The sequence below is a fragment of the Sus scrofa genome, chromosome 18, assembly GCF_000003025.6.
Source record: "Sus scrofa isolate TJ Tabasco breed Duroc chromosome 18, Sscrofa11.1, whole genome shotgun sequence".
Taxonomy (NCBI): domain Eukaryota; kingdom Metazoa; phylum Chordata; class Mammalia; order Artiodactyla; family Suidae; genus Sus; species Sus scrofa.
In genome coordinates this window covers 11601965-11628802 of record NC_010460.4, presented here as the reverse complement: position 1 = coordinate 11628802, position 26838 = coordinate 11601965, and the positions used below count along the sequence as shown (strand labels likewise).

At 43.8% G+C, this 26838-nt stretch overlaps 1 protein-coding gene across 1 annotated transcript in view; it reads right to left on the bottom strand.

Annotated features, from left to right (window-relative positions):
• CREB3L2 (cAMP responsive element binding protein 3 like 2) overlaps positions 1-26838 on the bottom strand; it is a 132949-nt gene that overhangs the window by 37330 nt on the left and 68781 nt on the right. Inside the window, exon 2 of the mRNA XM_003134635.4 lies at positions 19374-19590. Within this exon, the coding sequence (XP_003134683.1) occupies positions 19374-19590 (217 nt within the window). The remainder of the gene's footprint in view (positions 1-19373; positions 19591-26838) is intronic.

Genomic DNA, 26838 nt, shown 5'->3' with positions numbered 1-26838 from the left:
TAAGGGGAAAAAACAAGCACACATGTGAACATGTGAATCTGTTCAGGACACCAGGAATAAGTAAAACCAATGACCACTGGTCTTCCTTTCAAAAATAATCTGCAACAAAGAATTGTTGAGAGTAAAATAAAAAGAAATAAAATGAGGATGGAGAGAGGAGGTACATGGATAAAGAAATGAATGGTGGAGTTCCTGTTGTGGTGCAGCAGAAACGATTCCAACTGGTATCCAAGAGGATGCAGGTTCGAGCCCTGGCCTCGCTCAGTGGGTTAAGGATCCTGTGTTTCGTGAGCTGTGGCTGTGGCATAGGCCAGCAGCTGCGGCTCTGATTCAGACCCTCGCCTGGGAACTTCCATATGCTGCAGGCTCGGCCCTAAAAAGACAAAAAAAGGAAAGAAAAGAAACGAATGGCAAAGTAAGAATCTAAACCGGTATTCTCTTGAGTGTAAGTACCCTTACACAAACTCTGGAAGGATACATATAAAAGAAAGAAACTAGGCTTCCCTGGGCAGAGCAATAAGGACATTGGCTGGGTGGGCAATGGGATAGGAGGGAGAATTTCAATGTGTAGTGTTTTATACTTTTCTTGGTTTTCAAACCAAACAAATATGCTATCAATTCAAAAATAAATAAATAAGTGCAATGAAAAATAAGAAGCAAAGAAGCAGATGGCTGATCACCAGCATCTCGGGGGGCAGGACAGACAATGGCAGAAGGTCTCTGTCTTTCTCTCCAGTAGATGGTTATTTGTTTTCTTTTTTCTCTTCTCCCTCTGCCCTTGGTCCTTGTCTGCTTCCCCACAACCCCTGTACGCCTTACACCTGACCTAGACTTCCGGAACTGTACTTACGTCTCTAGGAAATGTCAGGGTTTGTACAGACGTCTGGGCCTTTGCCGAAATGGATGAGATACTCATCCAGAGGAAAAGGCTGCATCTTGCCAAGTCTGGTCTGGGCTTGACTCTGCCTTTCAGGGATGGCAACAGAGCCACGGCCCCTCCATCACTCAGTGGCATTCCTCTGGGAGCCTACACGGTACCCTGTACTTCTTACCACGTTATCTCAGAGGGACCTCAGCATAGCCCTGAGAAAGGAGGTAGGAGCACAGGAAAGGAAAGAGCAAGGAGGCTGCAAACAGGGGCAGAACAAGTGAAAACAAGTCGAAGGTTCCCAAAGTCACTCCTCACCTGATGCCGGTTTTACTAAAACGAGGTTAAAATGAAGCAAAGATAGGCTCCCTTGCAGTATGAAAATGCTTAATCACACACCAGGTGCTTAGTGAACTACGACCGTACACGGGAGCAAAGTCGTTCATGTTATGAATTATTTTAATTCAAGAACTGGGCTCAAGGAGTTCCTGTCATGGCTCAGTGGTTAACGAATCCAACGAGGAACCATGAGGTTGCAGGTTTGATCCCTGGCATTGCTGTGGCTGTGGTGTAGGCCGGCGGCTACAGCTACAATGCGACCCCTAACCTGGGAACGTCCATATGCTGCAGGTGCGGCCCCAGAAAAAGGCAAAAAGACAAAACAAACAAACAAACAAAAAAAAAAACTGGGCTCAAGTTTCCTTATGAAAAGGTACATCATTTGGAACTGCCAGAGGGCAGTGGAAGAGCAGGCAAGGGAGAGAAAAACTAAAGTTTGCAATTATTAAAGCTGTATTTCATAAGCAACCGCCTTCAAACACAGGAAAGGTTAGATTCACAGGCACCGAGGAAAATGATTTTCCCCAAAATCCAATTTATAATTGACTCGATTCATTATTCCAGCTCCAACGGACTTCCTGGGGTAAAATAAAGACAGGCAAGACTTCGGCTGGGTGAGGATATGCTGCTTTTAGAGCTGGTTGTGTGGAGCTGCCCGGCGCTCTGGGCTGATGGGGGAGTTCCGTCATTGGAGGGGGGTGTGCCACGTCCTGGCCGAGTGGGAGGTGCGGGAGACAAGGGGCCTTTTGAGGCAGCCAGAGGATGGAGGCCACACTGTAACTGACGCAGAATCCTGCTGGCCCGATGGGTGCCCCAGCTCAGCTTGGGGATGAGAAGCCAAAGACGTTTCTAACGCTGCTCCCAAAAGGAGCTTAGGAATGAGACGTCTCCGTCAGCTGCAAGGAAGACACACTCAGGACATATGTGGGGAGAGACAGAGGGAGAATCCAGCCCACACTTTCTCTATCCCGCAGTGATGTGTTGCTGCCTCTGCCTTGTCATGTCAACACTTACAGCCTGTCCACACTGAGCAATATTTATTCCCAGCAGAGGCTGGAAGAGAGATAGTAAGATGAACCATAGCCTCGGTATGTATTAAAATTAACTGTGAGAGGCATCCCCTGAGGAAACGGTCACATGCAATTACCAGGAAATGGTAAGACCAGATTCCCTGGCTGTGCCGTTATGATTACTGTGATGAAATTTAATTCACAAGGCACAAAAGAAAGGGCAAAAACATTTGCAGCAACTTGGATGGACCTAGAGATTATCATACTGAGTGAAGGAAGTCAGACAAAGAAAGACAAGTATCTATGTGGAATCTAATGATGTAAAGGAATTTATTTGTAAAACAGAAACAAACACAGATTTCTTTATGGTAATCTTATGGTGACCACAGGGGAAACTGTGGGGAGGAGGGAAGAATTAGAAGAATAGTAATAATATATACTTACTACTCTATAAAATAGATAGTTAATAAGAACCTACTACTTACTACTCTATAAAATAGATAATTAATAAGAACCTACTATACAGCATAGGGAAATCTACTCAATAGTTTGTAATAACCTACACAGGAAAAAAGAATGGATGTATGTATATGCATAACTGTTTCACTTTGCTGTATACCTGAAATGAACACAACATTGAAGGGAACTAGACTTCAACAAAATTTTTAAAGACAAAAATAAATACAAAAAGCAAATACAAAATTACAAGACAAAATGAAGTCAGATAATGAAATCAACTCTATAGGTAATGAAATCAACTCTTCCAATCTAGCTAAGCCATTCTCAAAGTGCACACATTCATAAAATAAGTGAAGATAGCATATATATATATATACATATATATATATATATATATAAACACGCACACACATATATGTCTGTTTAGGGCCACATCCATGGCATATGGAGGTTCTCAGGCTAGGGGTCAAATCAGAGATATAGCCACTAGCCTACACTACAGCCACAGCAATGCCAGATCTGAGCCATGTCTGCAACCTACACCACAGCTCACGGCATCACCGGATCCTTAACCTGCTGAGCAAAGTCAGGGATCAAACCTGAGTCCTCATGGAAGCTAGTCAGATTCGTTTCTGCTGAGCCACCAAGGGAACTCCAGTTTATATTCTTAGTGTATATTCTTAATATGTCCTCTACACCTTTTTAAATGTTTTAATATAATCTTTGCTGTATCAGAGTTGAAGACTGAAGGACAAATGATACTATGGAACAAAATCTCCTCTCTCAAAGACAACTGAATTCTTCCAAGAGAGAAGCCCAAGGAAGCTGCCTCTTCTCCCAGAGCCCTTTTGAGGACAAACAACGGATGCTGCCTTCAAGTCTCCACTTCAACACAGCAATTGACTACCCTACCTTGAAAAACGCTTTTTTTCCATTAGAAAGAAGTTTAAGGCCATCAAGAACAGATGCATCACTTTATAGATGAGGAAACTGACACGCAGGTCTGGATCACACAGCAAAGGCGCAGCAGGACCAGTCGCCTGATCAGTATTCTATCCATTACAGAAACAACTAAACACATAGACAAAGATTGGGGAACAAATATTCTCACTGCAGCATTGTTTACAATTACAAAACACTGAAAGTAACCAAAACAATAAAAAGGAAGGGCAAGGTGAAAGAATTTAGGGCACATTGCTACAACAGAAATATTATGTAGCGAATAGGGCTCCATGTTAAATAAAGCCTTTTTAATACCAAAGCAAAGATTTATGATAGAATATTAAGGGGAAAACTTGGGTGTGAATTTATGTGCTATTAATGAAGAAAATGATAGAAAAAAAGCCTAAAAGAAAATATGCCAACAACTATAAATGTAATAAAAGTCATTGAGTAAAAAAAAAAAACCTGATTACACAGGGAGCTAACTATACCTAGTCATTTATGATTGAACATGATAATGTGAGAAAAAGAATGTATATATATGTGTGACTGGGTCACTTTGCTGTACAGTAAAAATTAACAGAACACTATGAACCAACTATAATGGAAAAAATTAAAATCATAAAAAAAAAATAACCAGTCCCAAAATTAATTTTAGAAAAGGAAAATATGCCAAAATAGTAAAAATATCTCTGGAGAGTAATTCAGAACATGAGTAACTTTTTTCCCCCCAATTTTATATTATTTCTAAGTTTCCTCTATAGGAATATATTGTCCCCAAATGATGACACGTGGACACGGCCTGCTTGCCAGCATCACTTTATGCCTCATTACGGTAATTATCAGATAGAAGACTTGGTGGGTCAAGGGGCCCATTCAGAGTCCCTCACTTAACAAGCATCAATGAATACCTTAATACACGCATAAGGTGCATAACTGGCTCCAGTTCTTCATTCGTCCCTCTAACCATGCCCTTTGCCAGGTAACTTTGCAGTGCCCGCCCACTGTGGACAGATTCCCTGCCCTGGGACTGGCCACCTGATTTGCTTTGGCCAAAAGGATGTTGGCTTAATACATGGAGAGTCTTGAAAGGCACTTGCACACCTGGACTTACACACTTGTACTTCTGCCATCACCTTGAGAAGGATGTGTCAGGACAATCTACTGATCCCAGGAGCAGGACACACAGAAAACAGAGTTGCCCCCAGATAAGCCTGGCCAAGATCAGCCAACTCTCAGCCTCAGACACGTGAGTGAATCCAGCCCAAACCAGCAAAATCACTCAGCTTCCCTCACCCACCCCCCACCCCTAAATCGGCCAACCTCCAGCCAAGGCGGAGACACAGGAACTATAATAATACATGACTGTCTTTAAAGCTAATGAGTTTGGGGGTGGTTTGTCACATAGAAATACAGCTGGCTGATACGATACAGCTGAATACACATACAAGAAATGAAATCCACTACATCAGAACCTATGGCCACAAAGTAACCGCAGCTTGCACCCATAATAATTCTTCTAAACCAACCACTGTGAATCATATGAACCAATATTTGTAGATTGATTTCATCTACCAATTACATCATAAAATGAATGACTTCAGATGGAGAAAGTCGGCCAGTAAGAAGTCTGGTGAGAAAAACATCCTAGTGATGGTTGAAATTAGAGAAAAGACGCTCCTGTACAGCACAGGGAACTATATCCAATCTCTTGTGATAGAACATGATGGAAGACAATTTGAGAAAAAGAATGTATATAAATGTATGACTGGGTGGGTGACTTTGTTGCACAGCAGAAATTAGCACAACATTGTAAATCAACTATAGTAAACAATAAAATTATTTTATTTAAAAAAAGAAATTAGAGAAAAGTTTTCATTCTGAACTACTAGGTGTTGGCTTGTCCTCTGTCCCTCAATGGGAAGAAATATCAAGTCAGAGAAAACAAAGTGACGAATGTAGCTTCTGAGGTAGGGGGTTAACAAAGGATAAAGTAAGGGGATCAGGAGAATGTGTATTACAATCTTTCCACACAATCTGATGTTTGCAGTTTTGTTTCACTGGCAAAAGATCAGAAGGGTGCCATGGCTTAGAATTTAGATGTTTGAGTCATTGGCTAAATACAAAAAACAAGAGCCAGTACACACTCTATACACCTCAGATTTCTAAAACTTGAAACTCAGATATTGAGTGAAAAAACTTCTTTTCCTAAATTATGTTTCTATACCTTTTAAGCTTCACTTCAAAGGAAAGCATCACCCAATAAGGTCGGTAGGGTATACCATGGGGAGTAAGAAGCACAACTTCCGTACCATCCGATTGTATTTAAATAGCTTCCTATCAAAGGTCAAACTCGGCTGGCAAATTTCCTCAGCATCACCACTTCGCTGGCAGCAAAAAAATAAAAACAAGCCACTGTCTCGTGGTGATGAGTCCTTCATATCCAAGGACGAAATGGAGCAGCTATGAGCAATGTGCCGAGATGCTAAATGCCGAGATTACCAAGAAAGCAGCTTGAAAGAAAGAAAGAAAGAAAGAAAGAAAGAAAGAAAGAAAGAAAGAGCCAATGTAGAGGCAACACCAAAATGTTGATCCTCAATCATTTCCCTGTGTACCACATAACAACTGCATTGAATAGACACTAATTCCTGGGGAGGAAAAAAAAGAGATTAAATGCTAAAAGTGGAAGTAGGCCGTACCTTTACAAATATGCTGTGTGTGTTATAGACAGAGATACAGATAGACACATATACACATTTACAAATGTACATATATCCTTAAAAAGAGAGATCACATGGGGCAAATACAGCTTACATAATACACATACACATATAGCCATTTGCTGTTTATATAATAAATAAAGTGAAAAGGAAATTTTTGTCAGTTAAATAAGTAGTTAAATAAGTATGCCTCATCTAAATTCTTCAGCCTTTGATAACTGTGTTTGCCCTTTGAGATTTGTCAAAGCAGTTGGCAAATCTTGACCAATTTTTTTTTTCTTTTTGTCTTTTTGTCTTTTAGGGCTGCACCCGAGGTATATGGAGGTTCCCAGGCTAGGGGTCCAATAGGGGCTGTAGCCGTCAGCCTACGCCAGAGCCACAGCAACTAGGGATCTGAGCCACGTCTGCGACCTACACCACAGCTCACGGCAATGCCGGATCCTTAACCCACTGAGCGAGGCCAGGGATCGAACCCGTGTGTTCATGGATGCTAGTCAGGTTCACTAACCACTGAGCCATGAAGGGAACTCATTGACTGATTTTTAATATAAATATCTCTTAAAGGAAAATGCTAAGGCTGACCTCTGGAGGCCAGGAGAGGGACAGGGGAGTTCAGTTGAATGTGTCAGACTCATATGAAGCTAGAGTCCACTGCATGTTCAGATGGAAGTTAGAAGCCTGTCTGCCTGGGATCCTCTCCCCAAATGCCTTAACCCTGAAATAACCTCCAGTTGTGAGTGGCATGAAGAGGTGTTGAAAAAAGTAAAAATAGCAAACACTTAACTATGAGTGCTTCCTATGTGCTAAGCATTGATCTAAGGGCTTTACATGTGTGTTAATTGATTTAATCCTAAGAGAGTGACCTTGTAAGGCCTGCCCTACTGTGACCCTCAGTATATAGACGAGGCCACGAGCTTAGCTCCCTCAGCCTAAGTTCCTTGGCTGGTCCATGGCCGACCTGGGTTCACTCAGGCAGACCAGCTCCATAGCCCCTGCCCTTGGCCCCTCTAACATCCTGCTTTTCAAGAGATCAATGATGAAATACATTTCTAGCCAAAGGTGATTATTCTTCAATTAACATTATTATGAGCCCATAACTAGCCACAAAAGAGATACAATATTAGTTCTTTCTATACATCTAGTTTATATACACTCCCAATCCAATATTCTTGAAGTGAAGAATATCAGTTTAAGATCAGCCAGGAGTTCCCCTGTGGCACAGTGGGCTAAGGATCCAGAGTTGTTACTGCAGTGGCTCAGGTCCCTGCTGTGGCATGCTTTCAATCCTGATCTGGGAACTTTCATATGCTGCAGTTGTAGCTAAAAAACAAACAAACAAACAAAACAAAACAAAAAGACCAGCCAATAGCAGCTAAAATGTTTTGAGAGCTCACTGTGCCAGGTACCATTTCAGATGTCTTCTTGTATTTAGACAGTTTTCTGTGATCAGCGTGAGCTCTCTCAGTTAACTCCTTCACTTCGCGCTCCTTCTGTGCCTGGATGGACAACTTCTTCCACTTACTCCAGTTGTTCATATTGTGGTCAGTTGGTAAACCAGGAATTTAATTATATGATAATCTTCACATGGCCACAATAATCAGAGCTACTATTTACCGAGTGCTTACTAATTGCCAGGCACTGCTGTAAACACTTAACACCTATTAACTCATTGAATCCCTACAATAGCAGGATAGGGTCAAGCAGTAGTATTGTGTCCCATTTTGAAGATCAGGAAAGAAACCCAAGAGTCGAGCCACTTGCCCGAGATCACACCATTAGTAAGTGGCAGAGCCCAGATTCCAATTCAGGCAAACTGACTCCAGAGGTGAATCGTTGTGCTCTGTCCATATTCTACATCTGGCATCTCAGGTCCTCCTGTAGGATACTGTGTTTAGAGTATGCATTAAATCAATATCCAAGGAGCAAAAGCCTGATTTCAAAAGATTTACTTAGTAGGGACACGCAAAAAAAACCTCTCACTTTTTTTCTTCATCAATATTATGACTCTTACTCATGAATATGTAGAGTAAATCCAATGCAAGATAGCCATAAACATTGCTTTCTTTTCTTCTTTTTTTTGTCTTTTTGCCTTTCCTAGGGCCACACCAGTGGCATATGGAGGTTCTCAGGCTAGGGGTTGAATCGGAGCTGGAGCCGTCGGCCTACGCCACAGCCACAGCAACGTGGGATCTGAGCTGCACCTGCGACCTACACCACAGCTCGTGGCAAAGCCAGATCCTTAACCCACTGAGCAAGGCCAGGGATCGAACCCACAACCTCATGGTTCCTAGTCGGATTCATTAACCACTGAGCCACGACGGGAACTCCAACAGTGCTTTCTTACACTGTTGTAGCACTGCAATGGCCAGGCAAACAAAGAAGTCATTATTTCGCTTTAAAAGGGGAGAAAGCATCATTGTTTTCTTTACCTATTAAAAAAAGAAAATAGAAGGTAATCTTGAAAGAATGATGAGCGGCAAAAAAGCACCCCCCCCAAGCTCAGGCTTCAGACTCGACAGGAAGACAGTTCCTCGGCTTGTCCACCCCAAATAAATCAGGGTCTTCCTGGGGCCCATCCATGTCAGGGGACCCAGTTACTCTCTGTAGGAAAATGATGGACACAGCTGCCTTTTTTTCCCCTGGAATCTAGCCCTCTAAGACAGCGCTGACCACGCTCTTGTCAGGAGCTCTAATCAAATGTGATGAAGATACAGCCGTTTATCATCTCTCTGTGATTTTCTTTCCCAGGCCTTGGAACATTTCAACACCAAGATGCCTTTTCTACCACTGCACACAGGAGACCTAAGTCACCCCGACGCATTTCCGCCCGATGGTGTGTGTGCCAACTCCGCTCTACATCTCCTCTAATCCTTTCAAATTCCATTTTCAGAGTCCCCGTCATGGTTCAGCTGTTAACAAACCCAACTAGTATCCATGAAGATGTGGGTTCCATCCCTGGCCTCGTTCAGTGGGTTCAGCATCTGGCATTGCCCTGAGCTACGGTGTAGGTTGCAGATGTGACTCGGACCCCAGTTGCTGTGGCTGTGGTGTAAGCCGGCAGCTGCAGCTCCAACTGGACTCCTAGCCTGGGAACCTCCCTATGCCGCGGGTGTGGCCTTAAAAAGACAAAAAAGAAATCCATTTTCCCTTTGTCATGGATGGTAGATACCTTCCCACTTCTCCCTGCATCGCCATATCCATGCATACCTTCCCTGCTCTGGCATCGTCAGCCATGAGACATCTTTTTCTTCTTCGAGTCTCCCTTAAACCACCCTCCCACTTTCCCGAGGTCCTGTTCCCCATCAAACACTGGAGTCTGTGACTTCCGCTTAGCTACCTCATACCAGCAGCATCTGCTCATCTTTCGCTTGCAGACTCTTGTTGTCCCTCCTACCTGTGAAGTGCCATAATTTAGGGATCCACAGTAAGCCAGCGTCCCCAGCCACCCCTTGCCCTGCTAGCTCTAGAAGTCTAACCAGGCAAACCAGAAGGAAGATGATTATTATTTAGGTTCTGGCCCCACCCTCCATAGACCCAGAAGAGCCACAGTGATAGGCCTTTATTCCACCCTGGCGCCAAGAGATCAGTCCTGTATTAGTATATTTTATGCTGAGTCTGTTGGCATTTTATGTATTTTCTAACTTGGTTCTTGATATCATCTTGGAGGAGAGAGGCTGTGTCTAGTTCTCTCTGAACAACCTTTGTCCAGCACTAATTTTCTTGTTTAGGAAGAAGACTGAAATTAAGGAACAAAGCAAATGAATACCTAGCATTTTGATTTTCTTACAAAGGAACACGACCAAATTAGAGTAACTCATAGATAACTTCCAGGCGGCGAGTGCAAAACTTGGTCATTCAAATATAAGCTTTTTATTTCTCAATCAAAGCATAAAATGTCCACAAACATTCTGCATGGATGATTCTGCTTATCTCTTCAAACCTCTTCATTGTTTTTTGTTTGTTTGTTTTTTAAAGAAAAGAATAACCTGCTTAGCAGCCTTAATCATGGGGAGAAATGAACAAGCTGGCTGTAGGATGTCTTTCTGGTGGTTCTGAAGGCCGAGCCCACATTCCTGGGACTGCTCCTGTGGTTGCCGAACTACGTGAAGTTCTTTAGCTCAAGAGTTTCAGAGCTAAGGTCAAATACAGCCCTGAGGATAGATGACTCCTATGTGATCTTAGACCAGTGTATCTCAACCTTTTTATGGTCACAGACTCCTTTGAGGATCTTTAAAAAGTTATAAATGTTCTTAGCAGAAAACCGACCAATGTTGACAGCCCAAAATTTTGAATACAATTTTAAAGGTCTAGAGTCCATCTGAAGAGCATGATAGAGTAACAGGATAAAACCTACATTTGCCCCATATAGTTGGCCTAGAGTTCAAGGTAGGAGGAAGAGGGAAAAGAAAGAGTTAGCAGGGAGGAGTTCCCATTGTGGCGCAGTGGAAACGAATCTGACCAGTGACCAAGAAGTTGTGGGTTCAAACCCTGGCCTCAGTCAGCAGGTTAGGGATCTGGCATTGCCATGAGCTGTGGTGTAGGTGTTGCTGTGGATGTGGAGTGGGCCAGCAGCTGTAGCTCCAATTCGACCCCTAGCCTGGGAACTTCCATATGCTGTGGGTGTGGTCCTAAAAAAAAAAGAGTTAGCAGGGAGACAACAGGAAGTAAAAAGGGAAAGAAAGAAGGGTGACGATGGGAGAGAGAAGAGGAGAGGAAAAAGGGAGAGAAAGAAAAAGAAAAATCCTAATAAAGTGAGAGAGAGAATCTCTGCTTGAACTGTTTATCTTATCACTTTGTTTTCAGGCTGGGAAGCAGTTACAGAAGAACTGCATTTAATCTCAGAAAACTGTACAGGAAGACTGGAATCAGTGGCTTTCCGATGTATAACAAAATACTATCCATCTATAGAAACAAAGATTCCTAGCTTTGCTGAAGCTGTTTTCACAATGCAAAAGATGAAGAATACTAAATCCAATGCCAACAACAATTTTTAAAATTTTTGCAGAAGAGAATTGCTTTGTCAGGCAAAGAGGAGCCACCGCAGGCCAATGCCCTCAAGATTGTGTATCCCTCCAAACCGCAATATTTAAATTCTGCTTATTCACCTAGAGAATGATCATCCTTCTCAATCAGGGAGGCAATCTGCTTATCAGAGCACCGACTCCACAGGGATCTTGGCGAATTAATCCTCCCTTAAAGCGGATGCAATATGGGGGTCAAAGGGATCAGATAATTCTGTTCTCAAACGTTTGCCTATCCACAGAAAATTCTGAAAAACAACTGAGGCCAGACCCTAGACAAAGCTTTCCTGGGCAAGTTCGCCCTCCACTCACGCACACTGCCCAGCTGTGCTTTCACATCCCAACAGTTACTACCCATGTTTGTTATCACCTACTTCTGTAAGTGCCTTGGCTGGCACTGGAAGCTTTTACTCAGAGGAAAATTGGTACTTAACGAAGATGAACTGTGGATCCCAAACTCTTTGCCAACTATATCTGACCCACTGCACCTATTCCCAGCAAATTACAAGCCTGGACTATTGCAATGTTGACTAAAACAAATGCACAGCTTAAAAGTTGAGAGTTCTCTTTTATTCGGCAGACTTCCTGAGGACTTAAGTCCCAGGGGCTGCCTCTCAGCTCTGAAGATCTGCTCTGAAGAGGTGGCGGGCAGGAAGGATATATAGGAGTTTTTGCAACAAAAACTGAGTGGTCAGAACCTCAAAAGATGACTTTAATTAAAGAAAACCATACATCTCAAGTTGATGAATGCAGTCCTTTTCACGTTATGGGAAGATGCAAGAGTTTGAGTTCACTGAAATCTTCCCCTTGATAAGCACCTTAACTATCTATGGCCAGCATCCTGCTTTTCCCATCCTGAATCCCCTCAGGGTGTGCAGCTTGAGGGCCACAACATCTTTCGGTTCCTGATATGGCAAGTGAAATTCTTTGTCCTTGAGACCCCGTCTGGCTCAGTGGTTAACGAACCAGACTAGGATCCATGAGAACTCGGTTCAATCCTTGGCCTCACTCAGTGGGTTAAGGATCTGGCATTGCTATGAGCTGTGGTGTAGGTCACAGACGCAGCTCACATTTGGCATTGCTGTGGCTGTGGCATAGGCTGCAGCTATAGCTTTGATTCAACCCCTAGCCTGAGAACCTCCATATGCCACAGGTGCAGCCCTAAAAAGACAAATAAATAAATAAATTCTTTGTCCACAGCAGTACAGACCTCTAAACAGGGGGTCAGATGGGAGAACAGAATGGTGTGTGCTCTGGTCTAAGGATATGGAAAGCCTTCCTAGAAAAGAATGACTGATTATTCCTCCCCCCACTAAGCCATTACCATAGATGGTGTCCACAAGTTCCTTTACGTTGCGTTTATACACCGATTAGCATTAAACAGCAAAGAAGTAGTGGAGTTCCCTGTCGTGGCTCAGTGGTTAATGAATCCAACTAGGAACCATGAGGTTGAGGGTTTGATCCCCGGCCTTGCTCAGTAGGTTAAGGACCCAGTGTTGCCATGAGCTGTGGTATAGGTGGCAGCTTGGATCCCGCGTTGCTGTGGCTGTGGCGTAGACCAGCACCTACAGCTCCAATTAGACCCCTAGCCTGGGAACCTTCATATGCGGCAGGAGCAGCCCTAGAAAAGGCAAAAAGACAAAATAATAACAATAATAATAATAATAATAAAAAGCGAAGAAGTAGCATTACCAAGAGAAGGTACCCTGAACTTTTGGAGAGCTGCTTATTTGCAATCATTTCACTTGGGATCTTGTTTTAGAATCCATGTCTCAGCCTTCTACCCACTATATGCTTTCCTCCAACCATCACCACTGATTCAATTCTACTCAGTGCTTCAGGGCCCAAATGAAATTCTGCCTCTTTCCTGTAACTTTTCCTGTGCTCGGCACTGGATATACGCTCTCTCTTCTGAGCTTCTGCAGTTTCATTTCCTCTTGGGACACTGCCCATCTTTGGTCTGATGAAGTATTGGGGCACATGACATTTCCACTACACTCTGAGGCCATGTCTAAGTTTTAAAAATATCTCACACGTATCGAGGGCAGTGCTTGACACATAGTAGGTGTTGGACAAACAGACAGAATTGAAGGGAAAAGTTGCCCACATTGTTTAGGCCAACCCTCACCTGGGTATTCTAGAACCAAGGCTGCTGAACAGGTGACTGACTCCACAGATGATAAGTGTCTGAATACAGTGCAAGTGTTGCTACAGTGTCTTCACACCCCTGACACAGGGCCTTTGCACCTACTGTTTCCTCTGCCTAGAAGCCTCTTCCTGAAACACACACCTACTTCTTTTTCTCATCTGCTGATATTCACTCAAAAGTCACCTTCCAAAAAGACGCCTTCCCTGTCTATCCTCTTTAACAGCTCAACTTGCCTGCTGCTATGGTTTGAATGTTTGGTCTTCCCCAAATTCATATGTTGAAATCCTAATGCCCAAAGTGATGGTAATAGGAGGCTGAGCCTTTGGCAGGTAATCAGGTCATGAGGGTGAAGCCCTCTGTCATGAAATTAGTGCAATTATAAAAGAGACCCCAGAGGGCTCCCCAGCACCTTCTGCCACGTGAGGACACAGAAGTGTGCAACCAGAGAGGCTCACCCCCAACCACGCGGGCACCCTGAGCTCAGACTTCCAAACTCCAGAGCTGTGAGCAACAGATTTCTGTTTATAAGCCACCCAGTCTGTGGTATTTTGCTGTGGCAATTTGAATGGACTGACACACTCCCTTCCCCCCAATACCTCCTATTCTTGTTTCTGATTTATTTTTCTGTATAACATTGATCACTATATATCTAACTTCTTTAGTTTTATTTTATTACTTTTATTTTTAGGGACACACCTGTGGCATATGGCAGTTCCCAGGCTAGGGGTCAAATCAGAGCTGCAGCTGCTGGCCTACGCCCCAGCTACAGCAACAGGGGATCCGAGCCAAATCTGTGACCTATACCACAGTTCACAGCAAGGTCGGATCCTTAACCTCCTGAGCAGGGCCACAGACTGAACCCGCATCCTCATGGATACTAGCTGGATTCATTACCGCCGAGCCACAAAGGGGAACTTAAATATTTTTCTTATTTTCTATTCCCCACTACCACCCACATCCTATAAACCCCACAAAGTAGAGATCTTTATAAATTATGTTCAATGCTTAGAAGAGTCCCTGGTAGATTAAGCACAGGTAGGTACTCAGTAAATAGCTATGGAATATATTTTTTAAATGAATCACAAAGCATTTATAAAACACTTATCTCTAATCGGCACTCTGCTTGATCCTGTACAAGACAATTGCTATAAGCCAGGAAGAGCAACCTGATCAAATACCTGCATCTCAGTGTGTCTGCACAGTGATGGAGCAAAGCATGGGAGAGCAGAGCAGGTGTCTCCCATGATGCATCACCGAAGGTGAGGAACATATTTAAAAAATACATTACATAGCTATTTACTGAGCACCTATCTTGCGCTTAATCTACTAGGGACTCTTTTAAGCGCTGAACATGATTTATAAGGATCTCTGCTTCATGGAGTTTATAGGATGTAGGGTGGGGGTGGGAGAAATAGACAATAAGAAAAAACAGAAAAATAGGAGTTCCCGTTATGGCTCAGCACTAAGGAACCTGACTAGTATGCTTCATTCAGTCTTCTGGACCTTGTTTAACAACTCGAGAGCCTCTAAGGGAATGAATGGCTATACCGTAAGGCATTGATAGTATGTGATGAAGGAGTTCAGACACGGAAGAAGCCGCTTTACAGACATCACTGTAAAGAGGGGTGTGATGGTCTGCTTCCAAGACATCTTCCTAGAGATCCTGTTTTTCTGACGTTCCCATCTTTGTATGGTCCCCAGATACAAGGACGCAAGACTCCCCTAAGTGAGGGACAGAGGAACTTGCAGAGCTGGGTCAGAAAAAGTTTCTCAGCTCCTGCCTTGGCCTCTTGGTTCCCTCCTGCTTTGGAAAGCAGCTGCCATGCTACAGTGATCCTCAAGCAGCCCCATGGAGTGGCCCATGTGGAGAAGAACCAATTCACCAGCATCAACTTGCCAGCACAGAAGTAGATCTTCTGATCCAGGAAAAGTCTTCAGATAACTGTAGCCTCAGCCAACATCTGATTTCAACCTCATGAGAGAGCCTGAATCACATGCACAATGCATTTCGCCTGCCATATCAGCAAACAAAGGATATTGACACTACAGCCACCCCAGATGGTGAGCCCCGAGGAAGCCCAGGATGGAGACAAATAGACTGCCCGCCACCAAGCAGTCAGCCACTGCAGCCAACCCCAGTGGTGCACTGAGGGGATTCGTGATGGGAAAGATAAGGATACTGGCCCTAGACTGTTAAGTGCACATCAAAGGAAGGACTTCAATGAGCCCAGACTGTTGCATCTTCCCAAACCTAGAAAAGCTCTAAATTCATCAGTTTGAGATGTCTGGATTTCCTTTCTTTCTTTTCTTTTCTTTTCTTTTTCTTTTCTTTTTTTTTTTTTTTTTCTTTTTTTTTCTTTTCTTTCTTTCTTTCTTTCTTTCTTTCTTTCTTTCTTTCTTTCTTCCTTTCTTTCTTTCTTTCTTTCTTCTTTCTTTCTCTATTTTAGGGCCACACCCATGGCACATGGAGGTTCCCTGGCTAGGGGTTGAATCGAAGCTACAGCTGCTAGCCTACACCACAGCGACAGCAAAGCAACATGGAATCCAAGCTGCGTCTGTGACCTACACCACAGCTCATGCCAACATCGGATCCTTAACCCAGTGAGTGAGGCCAGGGATTGAACCCACATCCTCATGGATTCTAGTTGGATTCATTAACTGCTGAGCCATGGAGGGAACACCCTGGTTTTCTTTAATTAACAGTGATATTTTGATGTTCTGACTGCCTATGTTTCGTTGCAAAAACTCCTATCCATGCTGGCTTCTCCCTTACCTCCGCAGAGCAGTCTGGGCCATCTGAGAGGCTGCCTCAGGGCTCAAGCCTGCAGAAAGTCTGCCAAATAAAACATAATTCTCAACTATCAGGTTGTGCTTTTTTTTTTTTTCAGTCGACAACCAGAACCATCTAAATGAGACAGTCCTGAATTCCTGATCCACAAAAATCATGAAAGGTAATGAATGATTACAATTGTTTTAAGCCATGAATTTTGGGAGATCTGTTACACAGCAATAGATAACTAGTACAAGAGGTATTAGAAATGACTTTCACAAGGGAAGCAGGGCTTGAAAGAGAGGCATCAAAGGAATGGTAGGAGTGACATAGGCAAAGCAGTAAAGAGAGTATGGAGAAAAGCATAAGCAAAGGCAGATACAAATCTTAAACAGAAACTTTATCCACACAGAACCTCAGGACTGGAAGAAGTCTTAAAGGACACTTAGTTCACCCTTTCAGCTGGTGCTTGAGTCCACTCTAAAAATTAAAAAAAAAAAAAAAAAAAAAAAAACTAAGGCAGGGATTACATGCATTTATCTAAGTAAAACCCAGGGGCGGACTCCCTAGAGTTGTCCTCCATGTAATGATAAAATGGGGAGCATGTATAACAGAAAGCATATTTCTGCATTTGAACTGAGGTCATTCCTGGAAGGGATCTAATAAGAAATTGAGGGGAAGAAAGATGGCAAGCAAGATGGGGGAGGAAAGAGACAAAAAGGTGGAGGAGCAGAAGAAACAGAAAAGGAGAAAGAGGAAAAGAAGGAGCTCAGGAAGAAAAGCAACAACAACTCCACAACCACAGAAGCAGAGGGAGGAGCAAGGACAGAAGGAGGAGACACTGATCCACTGAAATGCCACGTGGCGGGCGCTGTCTTAAGTTCTTCACACACATCGTCTCATTTTACTCTCATAGTAACTCCACATCCTCAAAGTTATTTTCCTTCTATTTCCTCCCTTCTTTCCCAGGAGACTTCCCCTCACCCTGTTCTCCTGATCTGAGGGAGAGAAAGTAGACAAACCACAGAGAAGAAGGACTAAAGCATCCAGCATCTAACCTCTTGTTAGGAAAAATCTGAGATGATAGTTAAGGCTCTAGCAGGGTCCAGGCAAGAAAGATCTGGGGCCTTCCCCTCACTGAGGACATAAGGCCAGATGGCCTGGGCTGCTGGTCAGTGTACCTCTATTCAAAGGAAGAGTGGATCTGAGAAGGGAAAGAAAAAGCCTGCAGCATCTTCTGTCCCAGGATGTGCAGTTTTACCAATGCCGGAGTTGACTCTTTTAGAAACCAGCAGTAGATCTAAGAACCCAATGGGAGGAGAGATTTCCTCACAAGGCTCTCGGCCCATTTGAGAAGCAGATAGGGCATTTGCCTTCAACCCAGAGGAAGCAGGGGGGAACCTGTTCTGTAAGGAGCTGCTCCAAAGCTGCTGCCATATCAACAGCAGTATGGAGGGAGGGGGACATCTAGGTCAAGCCTGAGGAGACTGAGTCCGTGACCATTCCCCCCTCTGCCATCCTCCTGGGAGAAAGAGTAAAAGAGAATATATTACTCAAGATACTGAAATAGCTGGTTAGACTTCCAGGAAAATGACAACACAGACCATTAAATTTTAAAAGTATACCTACAGTTTATGCCAATTAAAGGCCTATGGAGTAATGGTCAAACCATCCTAACACCTCGAAGGCCAGGAAAACTAGACTCAGCAAATATCAGTGGGGGGGGAGGGAGGGATGGGTGTTGGGGGGGGCGGTTAGGGGCAATAGACGCAAACTATTATATTTAGGAAGGATAAGAAATGAGGTTCTACTGCATAGCACAGGGAACTCTATCCAATTTCCTGGGATAGATTAGGATGGAAAATAATATAAAAAATGAATATGTGTGCATATGTGTGTGTGTGTGTGTGTGTCAGAGTCGCTTTGCTATACAGCAGAGATTGGCAAAACATTGTATGTCAACTATACTTCAATAAAAAACAAATTTAGGAGTTCCCGTCGTGGCGCAGTGGTTAACGAATCCGACTAGGAACCATGAGGTTGCGGGTTCAGTCCCTGCCCTTGCTCAGTGGGTTAAGGATCCGGCATTGCCGTGAGCTGTGGTGTAGGTTGCAGACGCGGCTCGGATCCTGCGTTGCTGTGGCTCTGGCGTAGGCCGGTGGCTACAGCTTCAATTAGACCCCTAGCCTGGGAACCTCCATATGCTGCGGGAGCGGCCCAAGAAATAGCAACAATAACAACAACAACGACAACAAAAAAGACAAAAGACAAAAAAAAAAAACAAAAAACAAATTTAAAAGAAGCACCTAATACCAATGGCGTTGATAATGAGCATGAAGTTGGTAATCAATAAGAAAGCCTAGGTACAGTGGGAAAATAATAAAAAAAAAAAAAAAAAAAAAAAAGAAAGCCTAGGAATGCTCACTAAGATCAAGATACAGGATCAACGAAACACACTGAAAATGGGTAAGGAGGATGCCCAAGAAGTTTTTATGGAGAACAGTGGTCATAAAAATTCTTTCTCAGAAAAAAAATGGCATGACCTCTGCAAACAATGGATGTATTAGAATTATCAACCATATAGGACAGCCTGATCTGTCAAAGGATGTCTTGCTGCCCTGTGCACAGGGTCAAAGAAAGCAATTCCTGGAGTTCCCGTCATGGCGCAGCAGAAACGAATCCAACTAGGAACCAGGAGGTTGAGGGTTTGATCCCTGGCCTCGCTCAGTGGGTTAAGGATCCAGCATTGCTGTGAGCTATGGTGTAGGTTGCAGATGCAGCTTGGATCTGGCATTGCTGTGGCTCTGGTGTAGGCCGGTGGCTATAGCTTCAATTAGACCCTAGCCTGGGAACCTCCATATGCTGCGGGTGCAGCCCTAAAAGGACAAAGACCAAAAAAAAAAAAAAAAAGAAAGAAAGAAAGCAATTCCTATCATTCAGTTTTGGCAAATTCTCAAAGCAGACAGTCTGGGATAGAGGAATGTATTGTGTGCCTCTTTGCATTTCCCTGCGGCCCAAGCACAGGCCTCCCACTGTAGGCATGTGGCTGAAGGGGGTGCTGACGATAACGTAACGCGATCCTTGGATGAGTTTACCGTCATTGAAGCTGTCCCCGGTGGTCACGTGGGTGAAGGGTGACTGGGCCCGAGGCTCCTCACACAGGGAGTAGCTGTGCTCAGCCTGGATGAGAGGTGCCGGGGATGTTGGGGACGGCTCCACCTCCATGGAGACGGTCTTCTCGGAGAGAAAAGGGTCATTCAGGAGCTGGCCCAAGACGTTCTGGGAAAACTCATCCAGAAGCTCAGAGAAGTGCTGCAAGAAACAGAGGAAGAACTCAGTTTCTCTTAACCATGATCTGATACGTACACCCATATTCTAAGGCAAAAAATGTCATCCACTGCTTCAAATGAAGTCACTTAACCATAATGCTCAGACACCTCATGCTGTGGAGCAAACCACCCCCAACGTGTAGTGGCTTCAAATAACCACGATTTACTATTTCTCCTGGCTCCATGGGTTGGCTGGGGGGATGAGCGGGTTTCATCTCGTTTTATTGATGGAGGTGCAATGAGCTGGAATGTTGGCTGGGGGCTGTGATGGGCTGGGACACAGGATGCCTGGGCCTTTTTGTCAGAGAGAAAACTGGGCTAGGAGTTCCCACATGATAGTAGCAATGTCCCCAAAGGGAGAAAAACAAAGCTGAATGGCTTCAGAAGTCACACATCATCACGCCCTCCACATCCAGGTCAAGGCCAGTGACAAGGCCAGTCCAGATTCACGGAGTAGGAAAAGAGACAGCACCTCTTTACCATAAAAACGGCAAAAGTCACACTGCAGGCAAGGGTAAACGGGATGGCACGGCCAACTCGGGGCCATCACTGGAGCCGTCTACAAAATGTAAACGTACATTTTGCTTTGGGAATACATTAAAATAAGCTATTCTATATTTTTGAAGCATGAAGGTGTTATTTATAGCTAACAGCCAAGTTCAAAGACATCACAGACAGCTTCGTCCAGTCTTCCAACCAACTGGACTTTGTTCCTCTGCAGTTTGTCCTTAATCTCTTTTTGTTTTCTTTTTTTGTCTCTTTAGGGCTGCACCCATGATATATGGAAGCTTCCATGCAAAGGGTCACATTGGAGCTGCAGGTGCCCTCCTACGTCACAGTCACAGCAACTTGGGGTCCCAGCCATGTCTGTGACTTACACCGCTCACGGCAACACTGGATCCTTAATCCAATGCGTGGGGCCAGGGATCAAACTCGCATCCTCATGGGTACTAGTCAGGTTTGTGACCACTGGGCCACAACAGGAACTCCCTTAATCTCTTTTCAATCTCCATCTCTACCACCACCAACCCCCAAGTGCCCACCACACCATGACAAGGATACCAAAATGGTCTACACATACACTCCTAGGGAGTCCTCCAGCCCTTGTTCCACTGTCCCACCCTATAGCACCCTAGTCCCACCCACTCTCTCTTCAGGGATGGGGACATTCATAGGATGGGGGTCTGTAGGGCTGGGCTTCTCAATCTCAGCACTACTGACATTTTGGCTGGATAATTCTTTGTTATGGGAGATGGCGTTGTCCTGTGCATTGCGGGATATTCAGCAGCATCCCGGGCCTCTACCCACCAGCTGCCAGCGGCTCTCCCAAGTTGTGAAAATCACAACTGTCTCAAGACACTGTCAAATGTCCCCGGGGTGGTAAAGGGGAGGGAGGATCATCCTTGGTTTAGAACTACTGCTTTAGAGTATATTAAAAATAATCATAGTATGATTCAATTTAAAAGTTCAGGGAGTTTCTGCCATGGCTCAGTGGTAATGAACCCAACCAGTATCCGTGAAGATGCGGGTTTGATCCCTGGCCTCGCCCAGTGGGTTAAGGATCTGGCATGGCCGTGAGCTGTGGTGTACATCGCAGACACGGCTCAGATCTGGCTGTTGCGGTGGCTGTGATGTAGGCCAGCAGCCACAGCTCCGAATCGATCCCTAGCCTGGGAACTTCCCTATGCTGTGCGTGCAGCCCTAAAAAAAATAAAAATAAAAAAAGATAAAAGTTCATTTGGCACCCATTGTCAGAGCCACTTCCAACTGGCGAACATTCCCCGAGTCACAGACCAACAGCGGTCATCCTTACTGATTAAACTTCAGGGACACTTCTGGTACAGAAAGGCGGTTAGGAAAGCAGATGCCCAGCAAGAGAACTGATTGCAAATGGTGATCCTTGGGGTAGGCAGTGAAAACTCTTGGGATCCACAGGGCAACTAAGTCCTACCACGGAACTGAAATGTCAGTGAAAGTGTGATGAAAATGAAGGCAGCTTGGGGAAGGGAGGTGAGGAGGCGACTCTCAGGTTAGAGATCTAAGACTCGCTTAGCTGTGGGGCACAAGTCCTTTAACAAAGGACAGAAGCAGACCACAGAGAGGAGGCCCCCGAGTTTGATTTGGGGGTCTCAACAAGAGCACAACCATGAGGAATGGCTGCATCTCATCAGGACAGAGGCAGGGAAGCCGCAGGTCCTGGGCACATCCTAATAGGCATGGGTCATCGATGGTGGGTGGGAGAGAGTTCTCTGCGTACAAACGTATTTAGAAACGAAGCATCCTTAGGAACATCTAAGGCCAGAATTCCCAAATGCCAACTCTCTGCATCACAATTACCAGGAGAATTTTGTTTTAGTTGTCTTACAGTGAAATACTTTAAACAGTCAAAAAATTGTAGAGATCAGTACCATGAATAATTATATACTCATTCCTTTTTTTTTTTTCTTTTTAGGACCGCATTTGTGGCACATGGATGCTCCCAGGCTAGGGGTTGAATCAGCGCTGCAGCTGCTGGCCTCCACCACAGCCACAGCAATGCCAGATCCTTAACCCACTGAACTAGAGGCCAGGGATCGAATCTGCATCCTCACGGATATTAGTTGGGTTATTAACCCACTGAGTCACAATGGGAACTTCTATATGCATTTTTTTATTTATTTTTAAATCCTATTTCTCCATATTTGCTACTACAACTTTTTTTTTTTTCCATGCTTGTGGCATGCAAAAGTTCCCAGACCAGGGATTGAACCTGTGCCACAGCAGTGACTGGACCCACAGCAGTGAAAACATGGGATCCTTATACTGCTGAGCCACCAGGGAACTCCCCTTTACCTTTTCTTTATTTTTTAAAAGATAAAACATGAAGCTCCCATCCAACCCCCTTCTTCCCTCTCAAAGATAACTACTACCCTGAACATGATGTTTATTTTTCCCATGTAGGATTTACACTTTTACTGCATATTTTTTTTTTTACTAAACATGATATGGTAATAAACATGATTGGAGATGAAAGGAAATTTTAAAACATACAAATCCTATGACCCACCTTCAGAGCTTTTGACTGAGCAGGTCAAAGACATTCATATTAAAACCGCCACCACCACCACAACCACATGTGATTCTAATGTTCACTTCAGTTTTTCATCCACTGAAGGTTGACCCCATCTCCACTCACCACCCTTCTCCCAACAGCACTTTCTAGTTAAGTCCCTGGAAGTTTACAAATTTTCTAGAAATTCAGATAGGCTCAAGGCCAGAGAAAGATTCACAGACATCGCAGCCACGATGTACTAAAAGTTAGAGAGATCCTGTGGATTCAAAATAATAAGACAGAAAAAGCCCTGCCTTCCCTGAGCTTATCATCTAGGCCCGTACTTCTCACACTTTTATGTGCCTATGAACCACCTAGGGATCTTAAGACACAGATGCCAATTCATAAATCTAGATGGGCCCAGGATTACTAGTCAGCTCCCAGGTAATGCTGCTAGTCCACAGCCCAGACTTTGTCTGGAAAGAAATGGAACAACTTTACGACTAAGACTAGGGCCCAGGTTTCCTGAATCTCTGATAAGTTAAAGTCAAATAGCTGAGTCTGTAAGTGGCTCTCCAAAGACAAATTTACCAGGTGCCTGATGGTGAATATTCTACAAGTGTTTGATAGAATTCCTTTCCAGACCAAAATTAAGGAAACAAAAAGACAAATAAATGCCACAGAATGTAAAATGCAAAAGCAAGAGTTGACCTCAGAGTCCCTGCATTCCTAAGCCACAATTCTGTCCCTAAGCTGCAATGGCAGCCCTGACCAGCTGTGCTGGCCCTGCTAAGCCTCTGGAATCCTGTTCTATCCCGAAGCGAGGCTCTCTTTGATTGCCCGAGCTTTCCCATGGAAGTTGCCAAGCTGGGCTACTCTGCGGACACTGTTTTCTTTCTCCTGAGCAGCACTAATGAATGTTTTTAAGAACATCTCCTGGATAACCAATAATAAGCCTTCTCTAATTCTGCTAACCACCCCTGAGCTCCCCTTACTTTGGATTTTGTAGTAATTATCATGTCACCAAACCATTGAGTCCCAAATGATAGGGAGTCCTGAAGAACTCACAGTTGTTATCAAGTGCATTATGATCACCTCCTCTATGGAAAAAGAAGCTCCCCAGAAGAAGGGATCAACTGTACTCAATCACCCCCCCCCCAACACACACACACACCGCAAGGAACTTATTAACAAAGTGGTGAGCACTGGGAAGGCCCCATTGAAAAGATATGCCCAACTTGTCCCAACCAGACACTGTGACTCAGCCCAGCAAATGAACTCCCGCTGGGGTCTCCGTGGCAGCTGTGAACCCTGTGGCTCAGCAGAGAGGTCAAGATCCCACTGCTGGCGCATGGACTAGGTAGGAATCAGACCATCATCAATGGCAGCCAGTTAGTGAGGGGCATATGGTCTCAGAGACCAAAAGTCAGATAAAGGAGCAAAGTGTGCCTCAAAGAGAGAGACTTTATGGCTCCTGTAAACTCTTTAGCAAAGGGTCACTCATGCAGGAATCCAAGGATTATGAAATTTCAGTTGAATTCTTTCAAAGATATGGCATAACAGCATTTTGCCATTTTGCCTAAAAGTTTCATCAAGCTTTATGGGTTTACAAAGTACTTTCCCAGTTCTCTCAACTACTGTTCACAATCCTGGGAAGTCAGCTATAAACCCATTGTCCAAGTCTCAGTCACCTGCTGTTTGAACTTGGCCTTGAACACAGGTCCTCTTATTGTAAACTGACTGAACTTTCTGCGCATCATTTCTCATAGGAAGAAGGTATTTGAGCTTTACAACCCACCCACATGGAGAAGTTCTAACCAGGGTGAAAATATGACGCTGATGTTGATCACTGAGGATGTTGATAGGATCAAATGCTAGGTTCATCGGATGGACAAAGTGCTTGACATGTTATACTCTCAGTGCTTTCCTAGGAGGTAGGCATGTCCTCATTTACAGATGAGAAAACTAGGGCCTGGGATGGCTAGTACATTGTCCAGGGTTGGGGTTGCACAACTGAATTAAGATTCCATCCCAAATCCAGCTGGTTCCAAAGTCCATGCACTTTCTACCACAGAATGCTCGATAATTTAAGTCAGTCTCTAAAGCTGCCACACAGTAGAGCCTGGATTAAAAAAAAAAAAAAAAAAAAGATAGACTCACTAACAGCCCATCTGCTCGTCCATTATGAACAGTTTTCCATATTCAAAGTATAGACATGTGTCAGGGGGCTGTTAGATAGAGAAGCTTCTGGTCTCACTCCCATGGAGCATCAGCAATAAGGACAGAGGTGTTTATTTGCTCTGGGAGCACGACTTTGCTTAATAGTTCAAAGTAACATCAGAGACTCTCTAGGTTGGAAGAAACTTCTGCCAGGGTTAAACCCCTGTCTCATGACATGAATGTTCCTCATCTCCTCAGTGAAGATATGTAACGACTTCCTTTATGAATCCATGTCAAGGTCTGTCTCCTCATTACCGAGACCTGGTGTTTAGCATCCTCCACCCTGGCCCCGTCCATCCTATGAAGTCTTGTCTCCCTTTATTTTAATACATGATAATTTCATTCCAACCATAACAGTCTCCATATGACAGAGTAGAAGTACAACTTTGGAGCCAGACATTTCAGTCTGAATCTGGCTCTTAGCTACACAAACCAGAGCAAGATCCTTCAGTTCTCTAAGCTCTGGTTTCCTCCAACTGTAAAGTGAGGATAACAATAGTACCAGCTTCCTGTGGTGTTGATTAAACTAAATAATGCATGTAATGCACCTAACACTTCACTGGCACAGCAATCAATGTTTTAAAAAGCTCTTTAAGGGAAGCAGGATCAAGATGGTGGAGGAATAAAATGTGGTGCTCACCTTCTCCCATAAACACATCAAAAAAACCATCTACATGTAGAATGAGTTGCATAGAACATCTACTGAACACTGGCAGAAGACCTCACACCTCCAAAAAGGGCAAGAAACCCTTCACATAACTGGGTAGAACAAAAGGAAAGAAAAAAGAGAGAGAGCAGGAAAAAAAGGAATCAGGATGGTATTAGCACTCCTGAGAGGCAGCTGTGAAAAAGGAAAGGCACCCACATGTTGGGAAGCCACCTAACTGATGGGCAGAGCCACCAAAACAAGGGAACTCAAAAGTTGCAGAGAAAAGCACAGCTGCTGGACTGAGGAGGGAAAAGCAGAGAGAGAGTCACACAGACCATCAGTACCACCTCCTGGGACACCACAGCCCAAGACACTCAGAAGAGTTCAGTGAAACAGACCTCTGCAGTCTAACAGACACCAAGTTCAAAAAGGAGATAGTGAAAATACTGAAGGAGTAAAGAGCAAACATGAAGGAATTAGGAACAGATATGAACAGTAATGTAGATTACTTTAGAAAGAAACTAGAAAATATAAGGAGGATCCAAGAAAAATTTAAAAATTCACTTGCAGAGCTGCAAGCTGAGTTTAAGGCATTGAAGAGCAGAATGAATAATGCAGAGGAACAAATAAGTGACTCGGAAGACAGAATAATGGAAATCACCCAATCAGGACAGCAGACACCAATCTATGAATAATAGGGATTCCAGAAGGAGAAGAAAAAGAAAAGGGGTGTGAAAATATATTTGAAGAAATTATGGTTGAACATTTTCCAAATTTAAAGGAAACAGATATCAAGATATAGGAAGCACAGAGGGCCCCAAACAAATTGAATCCAAACAGGCCCACACCAAGACATACTATAACAAAAATGGCAAAAGTTAAAGAGAAAGAGAGGCTTCTAAAGGCAGCAAGAGAAAAACAAAGCATTGATTACAAGGGACCCCCCATAATGCTTTCAGCTGATTTCTCTACAGAAACACTACAAGCCAGAAGAGAGTGGCAAGATATATTTAAAGTTCTAAAAGGGAAAAATTTGCAGCCTAGAATACTCCACTTAGCAAGAATATCATTTAAAATAGAAAGGGAAATAAAGAATTTCCTCAACAAACAAAAACTAAGAGTATAGCAATACTAAATCTATTCTAAAAGAAATGCTGAAAGCCCTCCTCTAAATAAAAAAGAAGTAAGAAGAAATAGGATGGAGGAAACCACAATTAGAAAGTAATCACTTAAATAAGCCAGCATACAGATCTAAAAGGAAAAAAAAATGATTGTAAAAGCAACAATAAACACAAGAAACAGAAAAAGGGTAAACATGAAGATGTTAAAAG